General features: G+C 36.6%; 1 protein-coding gene across 4 annotated transcripts; it reads left to right on the plus strand.

The window, feature by feature from the left end:
* On the plus strand, nucleotides 1-24,508 carry cyria (CYFIP related Rac1 interactor A). 4 transcript variants are annotated; one of them, XM_039692698.2, is made up of 12 exons: nucleotides 1-140; nucleotides 15,066-15,120; nucleotides 18,002-18,082; nucleotides 21,238-21,359; nucleotides 21,477-21,582; nucleotides 21,687-21,823; nucleotides 21,933-22,010; nucleotides 22,108-22,224; nucleotides 23,033-23,112; nucleotides 23,450-23,576; nucleotides 23,685-23,755; nucleotides 23,841-24,508. In XM_039692698.2, exons 3-12 carry the CDS (start codon nucleotides 18,013-18,015, stop codon nucleotides 23,902-23,904), a joined length of 972 nt encoding a protein of 323 aa, XP_039548632.1. In that variant the 5' UTR covers nucleotides 1-140; nucleotides 15,066-15,120; nucleotides 18,002-18,012; the 3' UTR covers nucleotides 23,905-24,508. The 4 variants fall into 4 exon arrangements, with proteins under 4 accessions (XP_039548632.1, XP_039548630.1, XP_039548631.1 ...); XM_039692696.2 differs by lacking the exon at nucleotides 18,002-18,082 and adding an exon at nucleotides 18,591-18,669; XM_039692697.2 differs by lacking the exons at nucleotides 1-140; nucleotides 18,002-18,082 and adding exons at nucleotides 14,168-14,243; nucleotides 18,591-18,669.
* Nucleotides 24,509-25,683: the final 1,175 nt, after the last annotated feature.

A 25,683-nucleotide genomic window follows, 5' to 3' on the forward strand; every position in this document is an offset into this window, starting at 1 on the left:
CGCGGCTGGTTGTGTGGCTGAGATGTCTAGTACACTCAGTTGACTGCAACTGAAGTTGGAAAGTGTAAGGTGGAGCTGTAGGAGTGTTGAGGCGGTAGAGTTGACAAATCCCAGGAAAAACTATATTTGCGGAATTATTGGTAAGTATAATATAACTTTATAGAGCTGTCTACCTTTGTAAAATAATGGGGAAAAGCATTTATTCCCGAATGCGCTTGAATTCACTACAGTCAGCGCGCGAGCCAAGAGTGTGTTAGCTCTGTCAAACGTCTCAATATTCTCAAAGCCGCAGGAAGTAAAAACACTATAAAAATATAAGTCTAGTCTTACTATAATAATTAGATATTACTAAAAAATATAATATCTTGTCTTATTTTTTTAGTTGTGTTTAGATTTTACACGAAAACAAGACTATTTATGATTTACAAAAACAGAATGGCATTAACGTTAGTTTGGTAAATAATGTTATGGCTTTTACTGCGACAACGGGTTTAATGAGTATTTGACCAGTTTTATAGCACATTAAAATATTACAAATTGGGTATGTATCTATACTAAATATTAAATATGTGTACTGTTTTTCCATTTGTTTGGTTTACGAGCGTAACGTTTCTGGTATTTTACTGTGAAGACCACCCGCTGGCGGTTAAATTGAGATGTCATTTGGCAGTTTTGTGCTAGCAACGTTGTTGTTTAACTGCCAAGTGCCAACGCTTTATCTGCTTGCTGGTTATTCAGAAGCACGTTTGTATAGGATTTGAAATGGAAATTAGGATTTGAAAAGAATTGTATCTCAAAGTAATGACTAATTCATATGTGTTTTGTCAAATGCTGACACGCAAAAAGTCGCTGTTTTGATGTAAATAGCCAAATGCTTAAAGAGTCTATGGTTGGACCTTTATTGGAGTGATTATTCAGTTTAGCATGTCATATGTTTGGCAACAGTTCTTCTTACCCTAGTTGATGGAGTGTGTAGATCAAGATCTTGACCAAAAATGTATGCAACTCTTAATGGAAATAAAAGTTGTGATGTTATTTCCATTAGGAGATGCATACATTTTTAGTCAAGATCTTGTATTGACAATGGAAGAGTCGAGCACATAGTAATGTCTACACCAGCACACCCCAAAGCCTTGCAATGAATTTAAGATCTGGACTTCCAATTCATGTGTAAAAATGATACTTCATGCTTCCTCCCAACCTTTCTTTCACAATTTGAGCCTGGTGCATCTTGACATCGTCATCTTGAAATATGGCTATGATGTGTTTTAATGTTTGTGAATTGTTGTTAAACATATAACATTCTAGAAACATAATGATCACTACAGTAATGATCTAATCATAGACTCCTAAGCATTTGCCTATTTAAATCCAAACAGAGACTCGTTTGGTTTAACCCCAGTACAGTTTATTGAAATGACCAGTGATTTTAATTTGAACGTGTTGATTCAATTTGAGTGTAAATGGAAGATAATTTTACTTGAGATGACTGCTTTTTTTTTTTTTTTTTTTTTGCATAGTTTTCACTTTCTTCTGTTGTTAAAGATTGTGACAATTTTCCAAAAATGTCCAAAATACTGACATTCCAGTCATGGACTAAATGTGATTTTCCCTAAAATGTAGCCTTGGTTCTATACAGTTGCAATTCTCAAGATAAAGCTTCTTTCAGAGTGCTAAGCAGAGGAAGAGAAGCTCCAGGTTGTTATTGTCAACCTCAAGTGACGGCAGCTGTTTCTTTACTGACACTCAGGAGAGCTGGGAAACTAAAATCCCACCCATTGGATCCTTTACAGGGAAGGATGGAGTGCCATTATTTAGGACAGCCCCGTAGTTTGAAGTAAATCTGACAAGTTGCCAAATTGTTAGAGGTACTTCAAGTTTCTTTAATGCTTTAATTTTTGTTCGTTGTGTGCAGCTAGAGGGTTTCTAGATTTATTATTGTTTTCCCAGATCAATTGTGAAATGCTGCCTGCTGCCAGACGGATGGCGACAGCTGCGGTGCTCTGTGAGCCTCTGGCTATGCCTTTGCATGATGCCTTTGAAATGACAGGGATCTTATTTCAGGATAGTTTGACCAGTCTCCCATCCTGGCAAAGTTTTCATTGTGGTTTGAAAAGGACAGAAGCACCTGACGTAAGAATGCCAATGATTTATCGACTGTTGATTAATAATGTACGCTAATCGATAAAACTTGTTGATGCGAAAAGTTTTGCATTTCACTGTTTCCCAAAGATCATGTTTGGTGAACTCTTAACTGTGATTTTGCATCACGTGTCGTAAAGAATAAAACGTAAAACATTGTCATGGCGTGACCTCTTGGCTGAATTAAAAGAAAGCAAATTCTTGTCGTAAATTTGAGTTGATTATTTTTAAATTTTGAATTCATGTTTATATAAAAAAAGATGGCATATCACGTGATGACATATCTGATCTAGCTAATTTGGACATTAAGTTTGGCCTTTAAAGTAGGAAATAAAACTCACTGCTGTGATGGAAAGAAAATAGCTCTAGTTTCTTGCTGTTATTGCTGGGTTGCTGTTGTTCCAATGTCTCCGCTCTCCTCAAAGACTTTTTCAGACACCTGGTAGAACTGTTAATGTAGTGAAGCAGTCTTGTGTGTTTTTAGCGTCATCTGATCGGCCTTTATCGATCACCGATCAACTATATAAAGCTAATTTCTGCCTATAATGATTGGAGCCCGATTAATTGGAGCACCCTTAGATTTTACAGATCACATTTTAATGTAAAGCAGTTATTATTTATGCTATGAAAATAAGCTTTTAAACAACACACATTTTGTCTCGTTTAGGCAAGTGGTTAAGTAACAAGATAACTTGGTAGATCGTTCATTTTAACAACGATCGCTTATGAGAATTTATGTAAACTGACTTCCCTAACCTAAAGATTGATGATGTAGTTTTTATGGACGAGTAGTTCCTCTTACAGTAATATTCATGCAGAACTGCCTGAAATACCTTTCTGTTCTCTTCTGATGATAGATTGCTTGCACAAGCCTTTTTTGTACTCTGATGCATCAGTCTGCATCTGAACAGTGGGAATATTAGTTTGCAATTTGCATTACAACTGCACATATGTGATGCATTCATTTTCAAGGCCTTCCTTACTTTAATATGAGCTAATTAATTAATTGTTTAATTTTCCAGTCTTTGTTAGGGATCTCATCATGCCATGCCAAGCATGGTGGCAGAGCATGCAAAAGATCGCCAAAGGGAATGCAAGTGGTAGTAGTGAATGTTCAGTGTTTTGGCAGTGTGTAAATACATTGTGTGTCGTCCAAAAGGCCTCCGCTGCCTCATCCAGCTGGCAACAAGGCCAAGTGTAAAATCACTTGTTAATCCACAGAGGTCGTTTGTCTGTTCAATGCAGTGCACGTGTAGCAGCAAAACAGGATGCTCCCTCAGTTGTATTAGCTGTCCAGAGTTTTCTAAGTGTGGTTGGATTAGTCCACTCATGATTTGTCAAGCTTTCAGAGCTGATAACATGATTCATTTACGACAATGTATTGTTCCCATTACAACATGGAAAAATTAGGAATGCACTGTTTGTCAAATTGGTTTTGGAAAATATTTTTAAATTATTGTATTGGTTGATATTATTTAGATATTTAATTGTTATTGCTCATATCATTTAAGTTTACATTTAGGTTACATTTGCCATCATCTAATGATACTTAAAGCTGCAGTCTGGCGTTTTTCCTCTTTGTCGCCATCTCTGTTCGAAATTTGCAATTGCAGTCATTCGCGGAATTATCAACTTTACGCGAGTTGTACTTCAACACCCTCAACACGGCACAGCGCGGAAGAACACAATGTTTAAGGAGTGTGTGAGGCTGTCAGTCACCGTGCCGATGTGGATACTGGCATTCAGAATCACAGATTATGACCATTGACAACATAAGAATTTTCACCAGAAAGTGTCATCTAAACTAGTAAGAACATCCACTTTTGTTGTGGTTCTGACACTGCAGTAAATCGCGCTGATTAAATCCAACAATCGCTTATAATATCACGCAAAACCGTGCAAATTATACTTTGTTCTCAAATTGTTCATTTTAACAAAGTCAGCATTGCGTTACTACATACTGTAATGTCCTTCCAATATGTATCCTTGTTTTTCACGTCGGTCCGGTTGCAGTCTCTTTTTTTCTGTTGCCTCCGAAGTCCGAACGAAGTCTTTTGTATTTTACAGCGGGTGAATCTGTTGCCACTGGTGATTGTCGTTTGAACCTTTTTGGATCTGCCATCAAATTGATAAGTTTAATTATATCAAGTGTGAGAAAAGGCTATAAATCTCCACCTCCAGCATCCTCACACACAATAACTTATACAAGCAGAGACTCCTCCTTCTTTATGTGTATATATGTGACGTAATGATGCAAAGACATGCTCCAATCTCCCGCGGAAATCCGCCAGTACCACTGGAATTAAAAACATTATTCCAAGCTTACTGCTTTGAATCAAGCTAAGGCAAGCAAATAGTTTTGAACACTGGCTGGTTATGTATTTTCTTAAATATGTATTTTGGATAATTATTAACCCCAAAAAAGTTATGGACTGCAGCTTTAAATATTCAAAAACACTAATAATCTAATAAAACTGCTTAATGTAATCATTAAAAATTATGTTTTTATGTTGGGATTCTGATATCTAAAATCACTTTTAGCATTTAAAATAGTTGATTTTATTTATTTAAAGACACAATATTTTATAATATCAGATTTCTATTGGTCAACCATAACATAAAATTAATTATAGTTATTGCCCATATCTATATCAATAATGCATACCTATCAAAAATACATATTTTTCTTTATTTAATGAAGATTCAGATGAAATGTGATTTCCACTTCTCCACTGGTATTTATGTTATATAATGCGTGTTGCATTTTTTTTTTAGTTTGTATTGAAAAGTTTAAAAACAAAAAAAATTTTTTTAATATAATAGACTATGCTAGTTTATGATCAAAAAGACAATTTTCCACTTTATCTGTAAAAAAAAAATGGATGAGACCACCTGGCTTATCTCTAGCTTATTACATTTGCACAAGTAAACCTGCAGTTCAGTCACTGGTTTTGTCGGCTTGAAGCAGATGGACTCTTAGACTTATAATGTGCTTAGTAACTCTGAGCTCTAATAAGAGTCTTCATCAGCAAATTGCAGCTTGGAGATTTTACTAATATCAGAACAATCCAGTCACCTGATTTGATTTGCATGTCTACTATACTACTCAAGAATGCATGATGAACTAATATTGACATGAAGTATTAGTAGTAGGTAAATTATCTGCCACGGTTCAACATCTGGTGTCAGTGTATTCTAAACCTCAATGAAATACTTGATTACATTCTGAAATTTCGTAAGAACGTGTCAATTGGCACTGCGTCAGATGTGCTGTATTGTGGAAACCCAGTGTGATCTTTTCTGTTGTACACTTTCAAGACTTTCCTGCTTGTATTACACTTACACTTTCTTATTTCCTCCCTGTTTGTCAGACAGGCGGTTACGCTGAGCGAGGGTAATCACAGGGGAAGTAGCTTATGTGAAAAGCAATGATTGCAGAAACCACTGCTAATATTTGTACATAATATATTAAGTAGGATGTTTGTGAAAGCTTGTAGGCCTACTGTTGAAAACAGAAGCGTGGTTTTGCTGTCTGCAGGTGATGGTGTAGGTGATAACTCCTACTGTGTTCAGCTGTGTGCTGTTGGAGTGTTGAACTTGACAGTAACCTTGGCTGCCAGAGTTGTCTGGCTCTTCTCAGTGATGCTGCTTTTTCATCGAATCGAGCAGCTGCTGGAAGTTAGATTTATGATGTTTTTGTCCATGGTAACAGTCTGTGAAAGCACTGTGAATGAAATTCATCATAGCTCAGATACTCTTTCTCTCTCCCTCTCTCTGTCTTTAATTTGGATTCACTTGTTTAAATGTATGTAACCTGGTCCTTGCTTCACTGTTTATTTGTTGCTATCTATTTATTTGGACTGGAAGGTTTGCCAAATACCAAGTGCTCTTTTTCCTATGACACCAAGAAACAATGAATTGGTTCATGAAGCCTCCATGACCCAGATATTTTTTTGATAGAGTCAGTCAGGAATCTAAAATAGATTCAAAGCAAAAACTCCTTTTGCAACAACTACTATGTACTAGGGTGAATAATTAGTGATTTTGTTAAACAAGTAGTTTTTCAACATACCATGGAGTCATGCTAATTATATGGGACCATAATGAGCCCAAAGGTTTGTAAGTGTATGTTACAACACCCTTTCTCTTCAAGTAGGACTACAAGATTTGGGGATACAATCTCAAATCTTACCTTTTTTATTGAAAAAGAAGAGTATAAGAACAATAACAATAATAATGTATTTTACAGTACAACTGTAAAATTATAATACTAATATTTAATATACTCTGTTCATTTGCAAACATTAAACTATCAAGGCAAGGCAAGTTTATTTATATAGCACATTTCTTACTCTATGGCAGTTCAAAGTGCTTTACAGAAAGGAATTAAAATAAGACAATTATTATTTTATAAAATAATAATAAAATTAACAAAAATTATCAAGCTTTTATTTTGGTGCAAAACTGAAAGGAGCTCTTAACTTCTCTTTACAAGTTTGGGAAAACGGTTGGTGAATGTTGTCCTCCCAAATAAGAGTATAGTCATGCTCTGCACATATAGATATAGATGTGTGTGTGTGTGTGTGTTTAATTAATTGAATCACAGCCTTTGTGATTTCATAATCACACTAAACCATATCACAATAACAGTTTTATTTTGATTAATTGTTGAGCCGTAGTTGTAAGATAACCAACACAAGCTTTAATGAGGCTCTTCCCCACATGGCTCTTTGTATCTCAGAGCTTCTGAGATGCCAAGATCACAAAACAGAAGTGCTATTCAGACCAAAAGCGGACTGTAAGAAGAATTGTACGCCTCTAAGTCCTACAGGCTTTATGATGGGCTGCGGAGGCCGCCTCTGAATACCAAACCCCCATCGGTTTAATGCACTGAAGCTGTTTTTTGTTCCAACACTCTTTCCTCCGCCCGATAATCCAAAATGCCAACATTGGCTAGATGAAGTTTTGCACACTTTAATTAAGAAAAACCATTATCTGAAGGATCTAAATTTCTTTAGACACTATAAACACTCATACTTTTAGGACCAGAGGTTCACATGTGGTGTTTGAATGGGATGCGTTGTTTTGGAAGTGTTGCCCCACCCCTCATGACCCCTTTGAGCACTGTGTTATGGCAGAGGAAGCAAGGCAACTATTGTGGCAGTGTTTATGTCGCCCTGCCTCCTGCCACATTTCCCACCCACCAGTGCCCATGTAGGGGCAAAAATGAACCAGTCTCCTTCAAGCCTTAGTCACATTTACTGCAGCCCGAGGGAGGCACAGTTCTCCTAACCCAATTTTAGGTTTGCTGTACTTCACACAGTCAAAACAGAGAGGTCTTTAAAAATGGATGAAACCATGAGGTCTCGCCCTGTGGTGTCTCTGTTATGTTATACAGGGTGGAGCAGCCCTTGTGCCTTTTAGCCTTTCATGCTCTTGAGTTTATTGGTTGAAAAAATCGTTATGATGACAGTCTTTTGCTTTTAGTCTTCTGATGCAGCATTTCACATCTGATATGGGATGTGTCAGTGTCAGTGTAAGAAGCAGGTTTAAGCTCGGTGGTGTTCTGAGAGCTTTTTTAAAGCAAACAAAATGCACTTGTGCACGGCTCACTGACCTCTCTGCACTAGGTCGGCACTAAATATTTGATTGTGCTTTAGACCACCCTGTGCAGTTAGCAAGCGGTAGGATCAATTTGGAGCTACAAACATGAGTTATACTACAGTTTTGAAGGTTCTTGGATAAAAAAATAATATAATATTTGAGAATTTGATAGTGTTTGAAGTATGCTATTTGAATCTATGAAGTGTAGGTGTTCTGACAAACAGTATGAGGGTGTTGTGTAATTGTCTAAAGTAGACATGCCTGGTAAAGTTAAAGACACAGTATTCATGACAAGAACTAACATGGTAACCTAATCTTTTGGTGCCTCCTGATTCAATTAAAAATCTATTCTTGATTTTGAATCAAAGTTCGATTCGATATAGGCGAGGCTAAACATTTGATTCTAGTTTTAATGTTTTGTTTTACTTTTCTTATTTCATAGCGGTAGACAGTTGAATAGGTGGGTCTTGAAGAAAAATAAATTAAATTTGAACCTTGAAATTGATTTAGTTTTTCTTCCCATATCAGTTAACCCAATATTATTATTAAGCTGACTGCAATCATTACACGCAAGACTGGCTGTTCTTCTATAATAAAGTTAAGCCAGGCGATTTTATTTTATTTTTGATATTAAAATAAGAAAAAATAAGCAACTTACCCACAATAGGACAGATGCAATTGAAAAAAAATATAAATTAGTTTTTATATACGTTTTTCAGGTAAAGTAGCCTATAAAAATCGATGTGAATTGATTTTTCCTCACCCCTAAATATTACTTTAAGAAATATATTCTACTGTACATTAGACACAATTTCTTCAAGCTAAACCAAACTTTTATTTTGATGTGTTGTTATAATGACCTCTGATTTTATATGATGATATTTTTTAATATGAATCGAAATGTTGAAATGTTTGTGTGAAGTGAATTCTCTGGAGAGTGGAACTCCGACTCTGCAGTGGAAGTGACCTCATATAGTGAGACGAGTGTCACGTGTGCTTGAAGAATGTGTAGTAGATGAAGCTGCGCCACTCATTTACACAGAGAAATGCAGAACATGCAGATTTAAATAGCAGTGTTTTGTGCTTCAATATTCACAGACAGGCCTTCTTGTCCATATTTTATTAATTGTACAGCACTGCTGTTGATTTATTCATAAAAAAATCGCCAAATCCCATGACATTCCGCATTATACTGTTAATTCCATTTTTATGACTATAGATTCCATGATTCCGTCCATATTTTCTCCACAGCATATGTTATGCCGCATAAGCCCTTTGCATGGTCATGGTTTGTGTTTGTACTAGTGGTTCAACAAATCATAAAACTCACGGTTCAAGTCATATTACGGATTGAGTAATTTTTCAGATCAGCAAGAAAAAATTTTGGGGGTGGGTGGATAACTTTGTTTCCATTTATTTCTTAAAGCTCACTTTTAGTACTCTGACCGATAACACAGCAAAAACTACTAGCCTAACTAATAAAAGTTAAAACATTATTAAAGGCAAGTGAACAGACTGTAAAAAGACAATTAGAAGCATAGATAAATACAATATAACAAAGTTACAAGTAAAGTAAGGTTTATTGTTCATTTCAAGTACAGAAACGTAATAATTACATGTAAAATAACACCATGTTCAATGTATAAATTTATTATAGATTAATCATTGTGAGAGCTGTATTTTGTAGTTTGATTAACATGGCAGACAACTTCAGGTATTATTTATAGGCCGATGTCACAGATCCAGTATAATGCTGCACATCTGATTTCTTTCTCAGCTCATTCACTTAAGACATAACCGAATGTGTTTACGAGAATACTTCCCGAGATAAGTATTTTGACCGACATGATTTGTGTGTGTATAGTAGGCAATGTGTCCGCCCAAGTCCATTGGGGTCACGAAAGAGGAATCAATTCAGAGTTTGTGATCTCTAAAACGCGGGCCTCTGTCTGTGTCCTCGGGTGTGTGTGGCTCCGCTGTGCACACGGATAACAGCGTGCAATGCCGAATTAATTTCTCCCTCGCTTCTTTTTTTGGTTTGTAATCTAAAACACCATTTAAAATCTGTTAAATGTGTAAATTAGCGAGACAAAACAAGTGCAGCTGATAACCTTTCACTCTATTGCGGTCAAACTTGCAACTGATCCATAAATCACATGCATCCCAAATAGTGGGGCCTGGTGCATGATCCACAGCACTTGGTTCTGTCTGCTACACATTCTCTGTGTGGGGTGTGATACTGTGCTTTTGCACAACACCATTTGGGAGTGCAGTTTGCATTCGTATACAAGTACTAATTTGTAAATTATTATTGAAATCTGTTTTTATTTCAGAAATTCTGCAAGCAAGTTGCTAAAGCATTGATTTATTAGTATTTTGATGATTCACTGTTACAGTATCTGATATTTTTGTTTAGGCCTAGATGTCCCCTTATGAGGTTAGCAAGAAGTAATATTTCTTAATTATGAATGCTATCTCAGCAACAGGAGAATGGAGTGAAACCACTAGTGATGAGCCGCTTGCAGCAAATGGACTTTTTGTGGAGACAGACAGGAAATGGCTGTTTTTACTACACTGTTATTGGGTAGGCTAGACTTTTGAGGCTATTGTGTGGTGTTATCACTGTGTTTTCTGCACTACTCTGGTGTTTCTCAGAGACCGCACTGAGCATTAAAAGATTAAGAACTCCTACACATTGTAAAGTAAGCTCGCTTTGCTACTTTTCTCCTGGTGTGTTATCGCAGAGGAAGCTCTATTTCTCATCTGTGCGTGTGTGTGTGTCATTTTCAAAGCTGACACATTGCATACAGTATGTAGTACAATATTTTGACTCCAGATCAGTTTTATGTCTTAATGTTCCTGCTCTGTATTATACCATATCAACAACATCATGTCGTTTGTTAGCTGTGTCTACTAATAAAACAGTGAGTGCACATTGAAAGTGTGATTATTTATGACCTGTCTAATGAATGTTTGTAAAACACCAAACCACTAGGCTAAACCGGGTTGCATCAACATTTTGGTTTGTCAAAAGAATCAGTGCATTAGTGGTAATTAGGTGTGGGCAGTATGCCAGAAATACAGGCAGCACAAGCTATTTATTGTTTATTTATTAAGTAGCCATGTATTGATTTAATGTTTAGTTTATTATTTTCTATCTTGAGATTTTCATATCTGTTAAAAACAAAGATAATAAGTGCTTCTATATTAAGTGTTAAAGCACAAATAAGGAGATAATTAGCCGCTCCTGAAAATAGCTATTTGTGAATTTTCTTGCTGATACAGCTGTTCTAATCTTAGTGTGTGCAAGTTTTTAATTTGTTTTGTGTCAGTTTTATGTAAGCTGCTTGTGAGTTTACTGTGCTCTTAAAGGAAACAGGATTACAGGAACCCCCCTTAGTCATACTTAAAATCCCACTGAACCGGCCCATCATTAAAATCACATTCTTTTAAGATTAGCCATCCAGTTTATTTTTGCTACTACTTGCTGTTAAAAAAAAAGACTTCTCCTGCCCATTTCAAAATGTTATCATTGGCATGTTACCAGTTCAGAAGGGGGAAAGACCTGTGGCGTATGTAAGCAATAAGGTACGAGAGGCTGTGCTGTTCGGAGTCCCTGCAACCCCTTCAGCCGTTACTTAATCACGAAACAGCATGTGCCTCGAGTACCTTATTGCTTTTATAAAATGGTTACCACACAATAAAAATATTAAGGTAAAAAAATATATATACTTTCATGAAGTATCACTAAAAGCCTTCCTTCTGCTAGAAAACAAATAGTCCCTGACCGTGGACAGCAACAACGTTCCAATGTTAAATATGCATGAAAGATAAATAGAACCGTTGGGTGAAGCGGTCATAACCGTGTTTTATTGTGAATAAAGACCAATCAGAATCAACGATTGGAACTAACTGTTTTATAAGCGACAATAAATTAGACTTTTAATAATTAGAGTTAATATTTGCAGTTGCTTTACTTAAGCCATTGTACTTTGTTGTTTCCTTTTGCTTTTTTTATCCATCTACACTTGTTTTCTGTGGTGGTTTTTGAAGATTTACACTTCATTGACTCTTCTTGCATCTTAACCTCTGGATGAACTGAGGGGAGTGGCTCTTAAGAGCTTCTTGAATGGCTGATGTGTTGCCTTTTTGTCTGGGTTAAAACACTTTGCCAATGCTCTAATGATGTGCAGAATGGATATCAGAAATTGTTTATACCCTGAAGACACCTTTTCTTACCTTTACATAGCATTGCATGATGATACAGTAATTATAAGCTGGCTTCACATGCGTCTTTTTCCATCTATCTTACATCAAATGAAACATCCTTAAATATAGACGTAAATTAATCTTGCCTCATATTTACAACCAGATATTTTAGACCCATGATGTCATCATCTAAAAGTCCAGTCATTGCCTAGAAGGTGCTACAATTTCATGGTGTTGACATTGTTTTTGGGACAGATCACCATCTGTTTCACCACAATTGCTTCTGACTGAGTTGCTGAATGCAAGTAGAATGATCAAGTCAAGTAATCCATCTTTTAGTCAGCAGCACAGTTTGTCAACAGATGTCATATTATGTTGCGCTGATATGATTGCTGGGACACTATTAAACTAATCTCACTTGTCTGTTTGTAGTTAAACTGCTATGTGTGTCAGCCAAGTGAAATTGGGAACTGTGAGTTGTTTGCTTGAATATTTCATGCTGTTGGTCATTTGGTCTGGGTCGTTTGAAGAGCCCATCTGCCTCTCACAGTCAAACAGCTTAGTCCTGGAGGTTAGCAGCTGGTCAGAGTCTAATGCTTAAAAAAAATGAAAAATGGACCCAGCTCCTCAGTCTAGGAAAAAAAAAAGAACTGAACTGGATTAAAATATTAGAAAATGTTTGCTTTAATTTTATATCTTTTGTAAACTATACTGCCTTCGCAACCTCCTTGATTATAGGTCAGGACGTAGTGTTCAACATACTGTACTGCAGTTACCTCAGAGGAAAGCTGTTACTCAAATATGCTTTGCTGTGCAATAGTACTTGTGTTGTCATGGAGATTGTTGGCATCCTGGCAGATTTATTTATGCATGTATGTGTCAGCCCAGTTTTTCTAGAAGTGTGAATCTTCACTTGCCTCACGATTCGATTGTAAAACAGTTCTTGATGTATCTTTTCCTCAAATTCCTTTAGTAATAACAATTACTGTATTAATAATCACAATATAGTTTTTATATTTTATATATAGCAGTAGAGGGTGTGCGCTATACGCAATACGCATGGTTGCCAGATACTATTAAAAAGACCGGCTGAAAATCGTGTTCTTTTAACAGAAAAGCTCTGACTAGGCGTTTAAAGTTTTGAAATCTGCCAACCGTAAGCATGAACGCTCGTAAAAACAGTCAATGTGTTATCGTCGCCAGAGCTCGCCGCCGGCTCTCATTGAAAATGAATGTCTTCCGGCCACTGTGTTGTGAACGCACAGTTAAACTTTTTACCACACCTCCCAATGGCCGGTAATAATTACAATAAAACAGTATATTAATATTTATAATAGGCCTACTTGATTACATTTTTTAAAAATCAATTATTTAGTTTTTATGCTTCGATGCCGAATCATTGGCATCAACTTTGTGATGCATCATAAAAAAATATGTTCCCTCAATGGGTTTTTTTTTCTTCAATTCACGCAATCTTTGAATTTCTGCTTGTTGCAATGCAGAGATTCTCATATTTCATAAACTGAACAGAAATTTTCCTTTTGAACGCTGATAATTTGAGAGCCGGGACACTGATTCATCCCCTGATTCATCCTTTCAGTTTAATCTCAAATGATAACTGCTATTCAGCAAAGTGCAGCTTGTGTTATTGGGGTCACTGGAAAATTCCATTGCGAGTTCTGAAAAACAAGTTTGTTCTCTGGGAATTCTCTTTTCCTGAATCCAATACCTGCACATGCTGAGAGGGAAATACCACAGATAAAATATCCCCATGCTGCTTTGACTCAGATCATCTCGGGCTAAAGAAGATCCTACCAAGATGCTTTGCACTTTTTGGTATGAAGTTGATTCAAAAACACAGAACGAATTTATCTCTTGTGGTGTATTTCATTCAGAAATTCCACTGGTTTTGCAGAGCATGGAGAAGACAGGCGTATTGTGATGGCTTCTTTAGTGAGTGAAAGGTGCAGAGGAGGAGGGAAGGGAAGACCACTCATCCGGCTCATGCGTTGAGTATGCCCATATTAGGGCGTGTGACTCCATGGCAAAGTCCCCGTGGGGTCTGGGGGGTGTGAGCAGTATGCACACTGACAGATGGGAGTCGAGCCAGAGGGAGGCACTTCTTTATCTCTCTATCTGTCTGTTAGAAGGTCTGGGTTTATGAGCACCGTTGCGATGCGCGAGGGCAGAAGCGGCCGCTGTTTTAACTGGGATCAGTGATCATAATCTTCAAAAGAAAATCTAGGAAAGAACGTGCAACAAGAACGCCGTCTGGTGGGAGGGTGACCGTGAGTATCAGTTTGTGCTGACAAAGGAGGATAGAAAGCTCATTTCAAGCCTTCGCAGGGAAAAAGGTCAACACATGTTGATATCAGCCCATCTTTTGTCAGGGGAGCTCTATAGTGACCTGCTTTGTAAATGACTTTATCATGAAGGCTGCTTCCTTTTTCTTTTACAAATGGATTGTTAATTTGGCAGCTTAACTTGTGTGACAAGTTTTTTTGCTTTTCACCATTCTTTGCATGCTGCTTCTATGTTGTTTGAATGTTGAAGATGTAGGCTACATAAGCATTCATGATTTGTCTGTGATGTGTTGAAAGACTCATTTTAACAACAAATAATAACCTTATCATATTGTAGAAAGGTGCTGTAGAAACATTATGCATCGCTATCATGTGCATATGAGCCTCTTTAGAGAGAGTGTCTCTGATGGTTCCTGCCCTCCAGTGTTTTTGGGTTGTCATTAGTTACACTTGGCTGAAATTTCTCTTGACATTTAATCATAAAACAGCGGTGAAGTGCATTTTAAATCTCACTGTGAGCTTGAGATTCAATGCATTGTTTGTTCATAATCATTAGCTACCACATTGCAATCTTGTTTTCCCAACAGTTACAGTACATGTTTCCCCAATAAGAGAGCGGTGCATTCAAACTAGACTGCAGTATATTTATAGTGAGATGATTTTTATCACAACTTGCTTGAGAAACAGTTTGCGTGTTGAATTGCCGTTTACATTTTATGCTCTCAGATTGACACGAAATGTGTGGTTTGTTTTTTTTCTCATTCAACACAACTTGACTGATTTGGCTCTGTATGTTTTGTTTTTCAGAATCAAGAATCAAGTGGATGATCTAAAAGCAAGCATACATTCTCCTCCAGAAAAGGTAACGCTGAACAGCCTTCACTGAGAGGCATCATGCTAATAACGGCAATATCAGATTTACAGCCACGATTACACTTCGATTAGGCTTGTTTGCTGTGACGGCATAGGCTCGATAAACTCTGCTTCCCTCCGTTCTGTGTAAGCAAATGAGCTTAGAAACAGCCAGACGTTATTATTACAATAAACAACTGCTGTGAATGAGAGCTGTGGTGTTTAGCCTCTACAAAGCAGGAAGTGTTGTAGTGTAGGCCGGTGCATCTCGTAACATGAGGATTTGATAAACACAAACACGCTCACTGTGGGAACCCCATTAGGAAGTGAATAAACCAGTAATTTGTGAGGTTGTTAGTATTGCGGCTGTATGCGGGACCTGAGCAAGAGCAAGCTCTGTTTATGAGCTGCTCAGCAGGCAGAGGCTAACAGAGGTCTTTTCAGCCACGGATAAAGTGGATTATTGTTCTGCTTGCATGGCCTTTAATTGCAGCATACATGGTTTAATTGCGAAGGACAGACGCTTTTGATTTTATTTTACTCCAGAAGCCATGGGGGTCTCAGCGTTAATGAACATCCAGTGCTGGGCTGAATTTGTCCAAAAATGAAAATTCTTGCACCTTACTCGCTATCTTTAAGTTCCAAACCTGTGTAAATGTCTCTCGTCTATGAAACATAAAAGATCTTTTGAAAAATGTATCTTTTTTTGGCCATAGAATTGAAATCAATGGGCTCCCCTGTTGCCTGATTCACAATGTTCTCCAAAAGATCTTTTTTTATGTTCAAGTCATACAATTTTGGAAAGACATAAGCGTGAGTAAATGATGATGAGTTTTTATTTTTGGGTGGACTAATAAGACTATGCCTTTACATCTCTTATACCTGTGACAAAAAAAAAAACATTAGTTTACATTTTAAAACCATACACGTGCAGCTCATGAACTAAATCCTGCACCAGTTATTAAAATTAGGCTGTTTGTTCTTATTCTAGTTTATTTAAACAGGAAGTTATTTTGTGTGACACTCCCTCGCTAACTTTCCTGGTTATTCCGGTATCAAACATGTACTCGTACCCCTCTCACACTTTCCATACTGGCTCTCAAAATCATGTAAGAGCACTTGTGAAATATTCGTCAAGGAACAAACTGAATTGGTTTTCATTACACTGCACAAACGACTGCCATAGCTCCTCCAACATTTTTACAACATAAGGTCACCTCATTACTAATGCAGGTCAAGGCCTGTGTGCATGGGTTTTCAGATACATTTGTAATGTTTTTTAATATGCAGATTAGAACGTGGGCAGAGAGTGCTGGGTTTGTGCGTGTTGTACTGTGAGGATTCACTCTGTATAATGAATAGGGTTCATAACGATGGGCCTATCACACATGCACGCTCACACAGACATGGCGTAGAAATGGCCAGACTGTTCTGTGCCCGCTTTGTTTCACAGCCACCAGAGTGACGGTTTCTCATGCTTTTGCAAGTGCAGTTCTGATGGTTGGAGCACTTTAGGTTTGACAGGAAGCTTGTTTGAATCGCCTGCACTCATGTGTGGCGGTTAACCACACACAGCAGAAATGGTATTGTCTTCACATCCTCTTGCGCAGAAGAGCATCTGGAGGATCTAACTGACTTAAGTATGTAACTTTGAGGGGTTGTGGTTTTATTATTATTATCTTTATTTAAATTACTAATAGATGTGCTACACAGTACACAGTCAACCACCAATTTAATAAATATCCTAGCTGAGATTAGATTCATGAAAGTGCCAAGTTTTTGTCTCCACTAGTGTACATCTGCTGTTAGAAGCTGAGATTCATTGACACTATTGCCAGATAATGGTGATATTATAATAGTGAGCACTTGCTCCCTCTGCTGGAGCAGTGAAGAGACACAGGCACTGCCATATTAAAGGTATACTCCACTTTTTTTTTGGAAATAGGCTCATTTTACAACTCCCCCAGAGTTAAACAGTACCGTTTTCGAATCCATTCACACAATTTTCTGATATGTAGAAGAATATCAGTAACCAGACAGTTTCTGGTCTCATTGACTTCCATAGTAGGAAAAATATATACTATGGTAGTCAATGAGACCAGAAACTGTCTGGTTACTGATATTCTTCTAAATATCAGAAAATCGTCTGAATGGATTCGAAAACGGTAAAACTCGACTGTTTAACTCTGAGGGAGTTGTAAAATGAGCCTATTTCCAAAGTGGAGTATCCCTTTAAGTCACCAAGAAATTGCAGCATTTGTTATTAATGTTTTCTGTGCCCATTATTTAAATTCATGTACCCTCATAATTATTTTGTCTTTGATGTGCACCAGTTAGAGGGCATGACAATAATCCCTCCCCCCCCCCCCCCCCAGCCTGTCAATCGCAGCAATTAGTGATGATTTAATCGATTTCCAATGAATAAAATCAAGCCCTGTCCTACTCTCTTTCTTGAAGCTGGTTTACTCTATACGTCACAATAGGTGTTATGCTCAATAAACTTCGTGCAATAAGGTCAAATTTAGAGCTAAATTTAGTGCAAACTATTTTATCCTCTGGCTGTGTGTGTGTGTGTATGTGTGAACAATCTCTTAAGTACAAATGAGAAGAGCAAAGTAAAATTGACTGTGTTTGTCACATGTTGCATTAAAAAATAGCTAGAAGTAACATTACAAGCATACACCATTTATCCATCAGTTGTGCCAACTTAGCTTTTCTATAACATGTGATTGAAACATTTTCTGTTATTGTTAAACAAGTAGTATATTACCGCTCTAATGGTAATTTTTTTTTTTTTTTACCATTCTCGGCATATTGTTAATGAAGTAACTGTTTTTATTGTGATTCTTTTCTTTTATTTGTTTGTTTTTTCATCATTATATCTTGATTAGGTTTCGCTGGAATGGGTAATCTGCTAAAAGTCCTTACAAGGGAAATAGAGAACTATCCACATTTTTTCCTGGACTTTGAAAGTAAGTTTTGAGGCGAGGTGGAGTCTGGGATTGGCAAGACTCTATAACCAGCTGTTTTTTCCCCCGACAGTGGCAGGAGGAGCTGAACTAATGGTCTCAAAGCTCTAAGAGACAGTTTTTCCTCTTTACTTTCTCTTAGTGAAAGTTTATGCTTCCTGCTGTCCAGGGCTGCATTTCTCAAAAGCATTGTTGGCCTAAGTTGATCGTTGAGACCATTGGTGGCAATTGTTCTACGGTCAACTTACAATCCTTTTGGGAAACGCAGCCCAAAGCAGTTTGACACTTTGTCTAAAAGCTTTTCCTGTGATTTAACTACCAAAAAAAAACTTATTTCTCAAAGTATAAATAGAAAAAATGTTCACCATGAAAACTTGAGGGAATTCTGTATGTTGGAGCTTGAGAATCAATCTTTAACGCTTCCTGATTACTGTCTTTGACGTGCAACACCTTTCTCTTTTTCTCTTTCTGCCTTTTTTCTTCTCTTTCTCTTCTTGCTTTTCTCTTTCAGAAACCAATGGGGAATCTGTTAAAAGTGCTCACTTGCACAGAGCTTGATCAGGGGCCAAACTTTTTCCTTGACTTTGAAAGTGAGCAGAGCTTTTGCCTGGCCTGGTGTCTGTCACCTTTTCCAGCTACTAACATTTTACTAAGTACCATTGTCAGAATTAACCTTGAAAATCTGCTTGTCACAATGCCACAAGAGCTTCACAATGCTTTTGCATGTGCAAATGCTTTGTGCTGATGACGGCAATATGTTTACATGTCATCTTTTTTACATAGTCTTTAAAGGGGTGGTAAAACACTTTTTTTTTTTTCGAAGGCTTGAGGGTTGTGTTTGTGGGGTGCACTGTAACGTGGTTTTAAAACCAAATATCTCCCTTTGCTTCAAACTTTGAGCATTGTAACTTCGTAGATGTTGTTTATGTTAACAGCAACATTACACACTAGCTAAAGTTAGAAAAGTGAAATCTTGTTTTACCACCCCTTTAATTATAAAAACTCAAATAAGAAGAAGATTCTGAAAATCTGATTTGTTGTTGGCAGCCTAAATGTGCATGACTTACCAATCAGTATTTGTAACTAACCCCATATCTAACATGGCTATGTATGTCTATGTTGCATGATCCATTCCCCATTCTCTTTGCAGCTCCTGCTTGTTCTGTGATATTTTTCTGGTCTCTATTTTTGTCTTTCTGAAATCTCCGAACTTTCAATCCTTGCCCTCTGTATACTTATCAAGTTAACATTTAAATCCTATGTGACTATATACTCAAACCCAATTATATACACTAAACATTGGACTTTTATTATTTTTCTGTCTATCAACTTTGAACAGAGCTTTACCCAAAATGTTCAACATTTCCTGAGTATTTGCTAGCTTTGAGAGAGAACTAACCGAAGTCAGGATGCTCTTTTTTGACTGTTACTCAGTGGCAATAACCCATAAACCTTTACTTTTGAAGTCTGTGAAATGTTGAATTATTGGGAATCTCTGGTTTAAAGAAAGCAAAGATTTGTTTTTATATGCAAATGTCACTGTTTGTTTGTTTGTTTGTTTTTGTTGTGTGACTATACAGTGCCCCCCCAAAATTGTCGCAACTGTATGAATGTTACAATACATTAGATGACAAAATATCAAACCAAGTGTCATTTATTTTAAAGAAAAATGACAAACACAAACTATTTCACTAGACAAAACTTGACAAAAAGATTTACTAACAGCTTGTGCCAGCACAAACCCTCTTTTGACTTTAAAAAAACTACTGTCAGGATTTACTGAAGACACACAGTGAAAAATTAGTGCAGAAAAGGTGTGGACGTGGTTATTTTTGCGGCTGACCTTATTGCATATGCATTTGTAGGAGTTTCCCTTTCAGACACAAATCTATGGTATGAGAGCATTTAACCCTTAAACCGTATTCACTTTATATCCCATAATCCTGTAATTGTGGACAAATGTGGGCACAGAGGACTCAGGTGTGATCCTACTTTTTATTTCTTATAAATGTTATCACTGTCTTCGATAAAGTTTTGTCTATCCATTTATGGTGTTTTTATTTTTTATTTTGGCGGTATTTTTGAATTTATTTACTTCAAAAAGTACCATATTTTCTATGAAAATTAATTACTATGTAGTTTTTTTTTTTTACATTTTTTTAACAACATTAAAATATCATTCCAATAAGTTCTTAGAGCTAAAACCTAAAGATGAAGTGACTTTGTTGTCACCTGGTGTCTTATTTTGGCTTATTTTAGAATACTCTAAATTACATTTTTTCCCATTAATTTCTATGGGTGCCCATTTTTGACCCAAATACAAGATTAAGGAGTTTTTTTTTTCACCCACTTAACATTGTAGAATTGAGTCAAAAAAAAAATTGTGTGTTCAGGAGGCAAACTTAGGAAAAGTCGCCATGCCTTATATCGCTCAGATCAAGGGAAGTATTTTTTTTTTAAAATAAATAAACTATTTTGCCCACATTTGTCCAGAAGACGGTTTTAGGGTTAAATGAATCATGCAAGGTGATTGACTAAGGTTTGTGCTAGTCGATTTGTTGATATTTGATCCATTATTTACATTTACATTTAGCAAACGCTTTTATCCAAAGCGACTTACATCTGAGGACTAAAACAAATAACTTATCGTGAGGAGGCAACAACACATGTCTTAGATGCTAATTTGCATTGCTCTTGGTAGATTGCGTTGGTCATTATGAAAATGATCTGACTGCGTCTGTGTTCTGTAATTTGTGCGTCATCAGTAGATCACGTGCAGAACTTTCCATTCCCATCGGTGCTTTTTTGGAATTGCATTTCATGCTGTTTAGTAAATCTGACCCTATAACTCTAAAACAAATGCTATGCACATCAAAAGTGAAGTATTTGGCCATTTTCTGTTTGTCAAGTTTAGTGGTGGTTACTATTCTAGGACACCAGTGTGAAATGGAGTCAAATAAAATAATGATTGACTTAGTTACAGACCTACTAAAAAAGAGATGGTGATAATAGCTGTTGGAGATATGTAGAGCTAAAAAAGCTTTATCCTCCATTTGTTTGCAGATGCCACTTGGTTTGGTATTATATCTAATGCAGTGAAATCGATTGCATGTAATAACTAGTGTTTGGCAGTGCATAATGAAGTTTGTTTGTGTCAGACGCACAGCCGACAGACTGTGAGAGAGAGGTGTGGAACCAGGTGAATGCTGTTCTCCAGGAGTCCGAGAGCATCCTGACCGGCCTGCAAGCCTACAAGGGGGCGGGTCAGGAAATACGAGATGTACGTCTGATTGTAATATTTCTACTTTTGCTTTGTGGGTCAGTCAGTTGTTTAAAGCGTTTTGTGGGTTGTATTTCTCATGCCACTTTAAATCGTGTGATTTGTTTGTCATTTTAGGCAATACAGAATCCTAATGACATGCTCCTTCAGGAGAGGGCTTGGAACTCTGTGTGTCCCCTTGTCATCCGCCTAAAGAAGTTCTACGCCTTTTCATTGAAACTAGGTACACTATTTGTTTAGAATTACCCATAGACGCATATTTTCTCTTTAACCAGTGAAAATGTAACGTGAGCTCTGTGTATCCTCTCTCTCCTCTCTTTCATGTAGAGGAAGCGCTGAAGAGCCTTTTGGAGTCTCTGACGTGTCCACCGTACACTCCTACTCAGCACCTGGAGAGGGAGCAGGCCCTTGCTAAACAGTTCGCCGAAATCCTGCATTTCACCCTCCGCTTTGATGAGCTTAAGGTGCCAGCTGATTAAATGCTTTTATCACACACCAATTTTCATATTTAAAAAAAAAACTATTTATTGCTCTGTTCTGGGAATTTCTTATTAAAATGTGTATTTTGTTTAGATGAGAATTCCAGCCATTCAGAATGACTTCAGTTACTACAGAAGAACAATCAGTCGAAACCGATTAAACAACATGAATGTAAGTGCAGGAACATGTGTCATGACATGACGTGCAATATTCTGTCAACTGCAATTTCAATGTTCATGTGCGTGTGTTTTTTTGTTCCTGGATCAAGCTCGATATTGAAAACGAGGTCAATAATGAAATGGCAAACAGAATGTCTCTGTTCTATGCTGAAGCCACACCTATGCTGAAGACCCTGAGCACGGCAACAACAAACTTTGTGACGGAGGTACTGCCTGCTATTTTTCTATTACATTCTATTCATCTTCATTCTCTCACTTTTTCTACAGTCACAATTTTACCTCTTTTATGTCCATCACAAATACTGTGAAACAGTGCCGTAAGTTTGATTTTGAAATTGGTGGGGATGGGGACATCAATATAAAAATATATTTTAAGTTTTGATCGAAATTATTGCTAGGGATATATCAGTGTCACTGGATATAGGTAGGGACACGTCCCTAGCGTCCCTACTAAATTCCACGCCCCTGCTGTAGAACACTACCATTCAAAAGTTTGGGGTCAATAATAAATTTGTAAAGACATTTATACTTTTATTCAGTGAAGACGTATTAAATTGATCAACTTTTACACTGACTTTTACATTTTTAAATATATGCTATTCTTTTGAACTTTCAAAGAATTCATTGAACCTCATGAATTAATTGAAAATATTTATCACAGTTTTCACAAAAAATATTAAGCAGGACAACTGTTTTCAATATTGATAATTACAAATGTTTCTTTGCACTATATTTTCATTTTCAAATGAAATGATCCTTCAGAAATCATTCTGTTTTACCATCAAATAAAAAATTGCATTTTAAAATATATTGAAATAAAACATTTATATTAAATAATAATATTTCACCGTATTACTGTTTTACTATATTTTTCATCAAATGAATGCAGCCTTGATTTGAGCATTAGAGGCGTCTTTTAAAAACCTTATTAATCGCAAACTTTTGAACACTAGTGTATAATAATCAATATACATAAGTAATATACAATGTACAAATGTTTTCTTTTCTTTTCAGAATAAGACATTACCTCTTGAGAACACCACAGACTGCCTGAGTACTATGGCAAGTGTATGCAAGGTCATGCTGGAGACACCGTGAGTACCTCATTGCTTTTTTTAAATATTGCTGCTTTAATTAACATCATATTTCATGTCTTTATCAGATGCCTTAAAAACAATCCAATAAATTCATGGGAATTTCTATTATAAAATTTTAAAATGCTCAAACATTTCAACAGCTATTGGTGGCTGCTTGTGTACAGTGATAACTTGCTGATAACATCAGTCTGTCCCCTGAAGAAAACCTCTTGTTGTGACTCTTTAGGTGACAGTCAAGTATGCTTTTCTGTTGATTAAGCATTGATGTCTGGAAAGATCATGGTGTGAAATGCCTGTATATCTTTGTAACAATAAGCTCTTCTTCTGCTAACAGAGAGTACACGAGTCGATTCAACAGTGAAGATACACTTCTGTTTTGTATGAGGGTGATGGTGGGGGTTATTATCCTCTATGACCATGTGCATCCTAACGGTGCCTTCAACAAATCCTCAAAAATTGATGTAAGTCTACATTCTCATGTTTTCTCAATCAACCAAAACATTTTTTTTTTTCATTTTTGTTTAAAATGACTTTTCCACCGTAATATGTGATGTACATACTTTTACTAGATGAAAGGATGCATTAAAGTCTTAAAAGATCAACCAGCAGATAATGTTGAAGGTCTCCTTAATGCCCTCAAGTAAGTTTCCCTTCCTGATCTTAAAGACAGACACTATGGTTTGTGTTGATTTTTTTTAAATCTTTTTTTTTTTGTTCCTCCAAAGGTTCACCACAAAACATCTAAATGATGAGTCTACTCCAAAAAATATCCGAACGATGCTCCAGTAATGGTTTTAAGTGAAGTGGGTCAATATTCTGACCTCAAAAGATGTATATGTTTACATTTATTTAAGGACTTGATGTTAATACTTGGGTGCATTTACATAATCATTCCCTCCAAGATACTGCAATGTAAAGAAAGCAGACCTTTATTCTAAACAAATTGCCTATACTGTCGACAAGCACAAATGAGTAAAAACCAAGCAGCCTTATGAAAATTTATGGAGAAAAAAAAACATTTGCCATTTTGTTTTTAAATTAATAACAGTTATCATGTTAACCAAAGGGGCTGATGCATTGGTTGTGAGTTACAGTGAAATCATTGGCTAAAGTGTTGTCAATATTGAATGAGTAAAGTGTGTTGGGATGGTTGTGCTTTTGTATTTTGTAAGAAGATGAGAAAAGACAAAGAAAAATACCATAATGTGATGTAACCATTTTTTTTCAATTTTTTTCCAAATCTGTGGTTTGGCTGAAGGTGATGTCAGCTTTTATTTTTTTTGTTATTACGTGATGTGTGTTCTTTGTGTCTTTGTGCCTCTTTGTTTCTAACATATTCGATACTCATCAATACAGCTTTAAAATCTGAAATAAAATTGACATTTTGATTATAGTTTTCATTAATGTTCTCAAACTTTGAAAGAAAAAAAAGTGATATTTTGGGTTGTGTGCTACTAATTTGCAGTCCACAGTGGTCCAGTGTGGGTTTTCCAAATATACATGTTTGTGCTCTTTTTAACAAAGATGCACTGCTGTTCATACGTTTGTGATTTGCGTTAAATAATGTAATGCGTTTATTTAGGATAGATGCACTGAAATTGACAAAAGTGAAAAAAACTATATTGACTGCAAATCACACTGATAATGTTTCAACACTGGAGGGCAGTGTTTCACTACTCTCACTTCACAAGACAGTCAGTGAGCATCCCTCCATTTTTGCCATTAATTATTATTATAGAAACATTTCCACTTTGACTGTAATTTCTGATGATCACTAGAATTTCGCAGCAATAACTTGCCATTTCATTTGATTTTCTCTATTTCATTAAATGTATTACATATTCCATTACACAGGCTTCAGTATGATTCACGTCACGTTCGTGTTGTGAAAAACGCATGCAGACAATGCTCTGAACGCTTTTTCATGTATTGATGACTAGCCAGTTAAAGTGCTCGAGTGTTTTTGTAACCCCTTAGAGCCACAAGAGGGTGTGAACTGAGAGCCATGAAAACAGGCCCTCATCTATGCAGATAGATTAGAGACTCCCATCTTTCTTAGTGGTCCCTCACTCTTGTCTTTAGACCAGGTCTGAAAACCTTCCATCTCCGGAGACATTAGAAGTGTCAGTCTCTCAAATATTGTGCTGTGATGAAGTGTTAGCAATCATATCATGATTGTTGTTTTGGTGTTTTATTGCGATGTCAGATTAATACCTCGAAAAAAGGCAAGAAGCGCATATGACAGGCTTAAAGAATTTCAGGGTTATTTATAAAAATCATTTTGTTCCTCATTTTTGGCTTTGTGCTTTAGAGATCAAGCCTTGAGACCATGATGTCCCTGTTAAATTTTTTTTACGTATCCTCATGTTTTCCAACATGCACTGTATGCCATACTTCTGTGGAACACAAAAGAAGATATTTTGAATAATGTTAAAGGGTTAGTTCACCCATAAATGAAAATGATGTCATTAATGACTCACCCTCCTGTCGTTTCAACCCTTAAGACCTCCGTTCATCTTCGGAACACAGTTTAAGATATTTCAGATTTAGTCAGAGAGTTTTCTGTCC

Source organism: Pimephales promelas, chromosome 13, assembly GCF_988280905.1.
Source record: "Pimephales promelas chromosome 13, fPimPro1.hap1.1, whole genome shotgun sequence".
NCBI classification, from domain to species: domain Eukaryota; kingdom Metazoa; phylum Chordata; class Actinopteri; order Cypriniformes; family Leuciscidae; genus Pimephales; species Pimephales promelas.

What these genes read in the sequence shown, in the direction of transcription:
- cyria (XM_039692696.2), top strand. Translation starts at nt 18,597, where the DNA reads ATGGGGAATCTGTTAAAAGTGCTCACTTGCACAGAGCTTGATCAGGGG. An exon ending in CTTTTTCCTTGACTTTGAAA is followed by an intron (nt 18,670 to 21,237) that starts GTGAGCAGAGCT and finishes TGTTTGTGTCAG; the next exon opens with ACGCACAGCCGACAGACTGT. An exon ending in CGCCTTTTCATTGAAACTAG is followed by an intron (nt 21,583 to 21,686) that starts GTACACTATTTG and finishes TCTTTCATGTAG; the next exon opens with AGGAAGCGCTGAAGAGCCTT.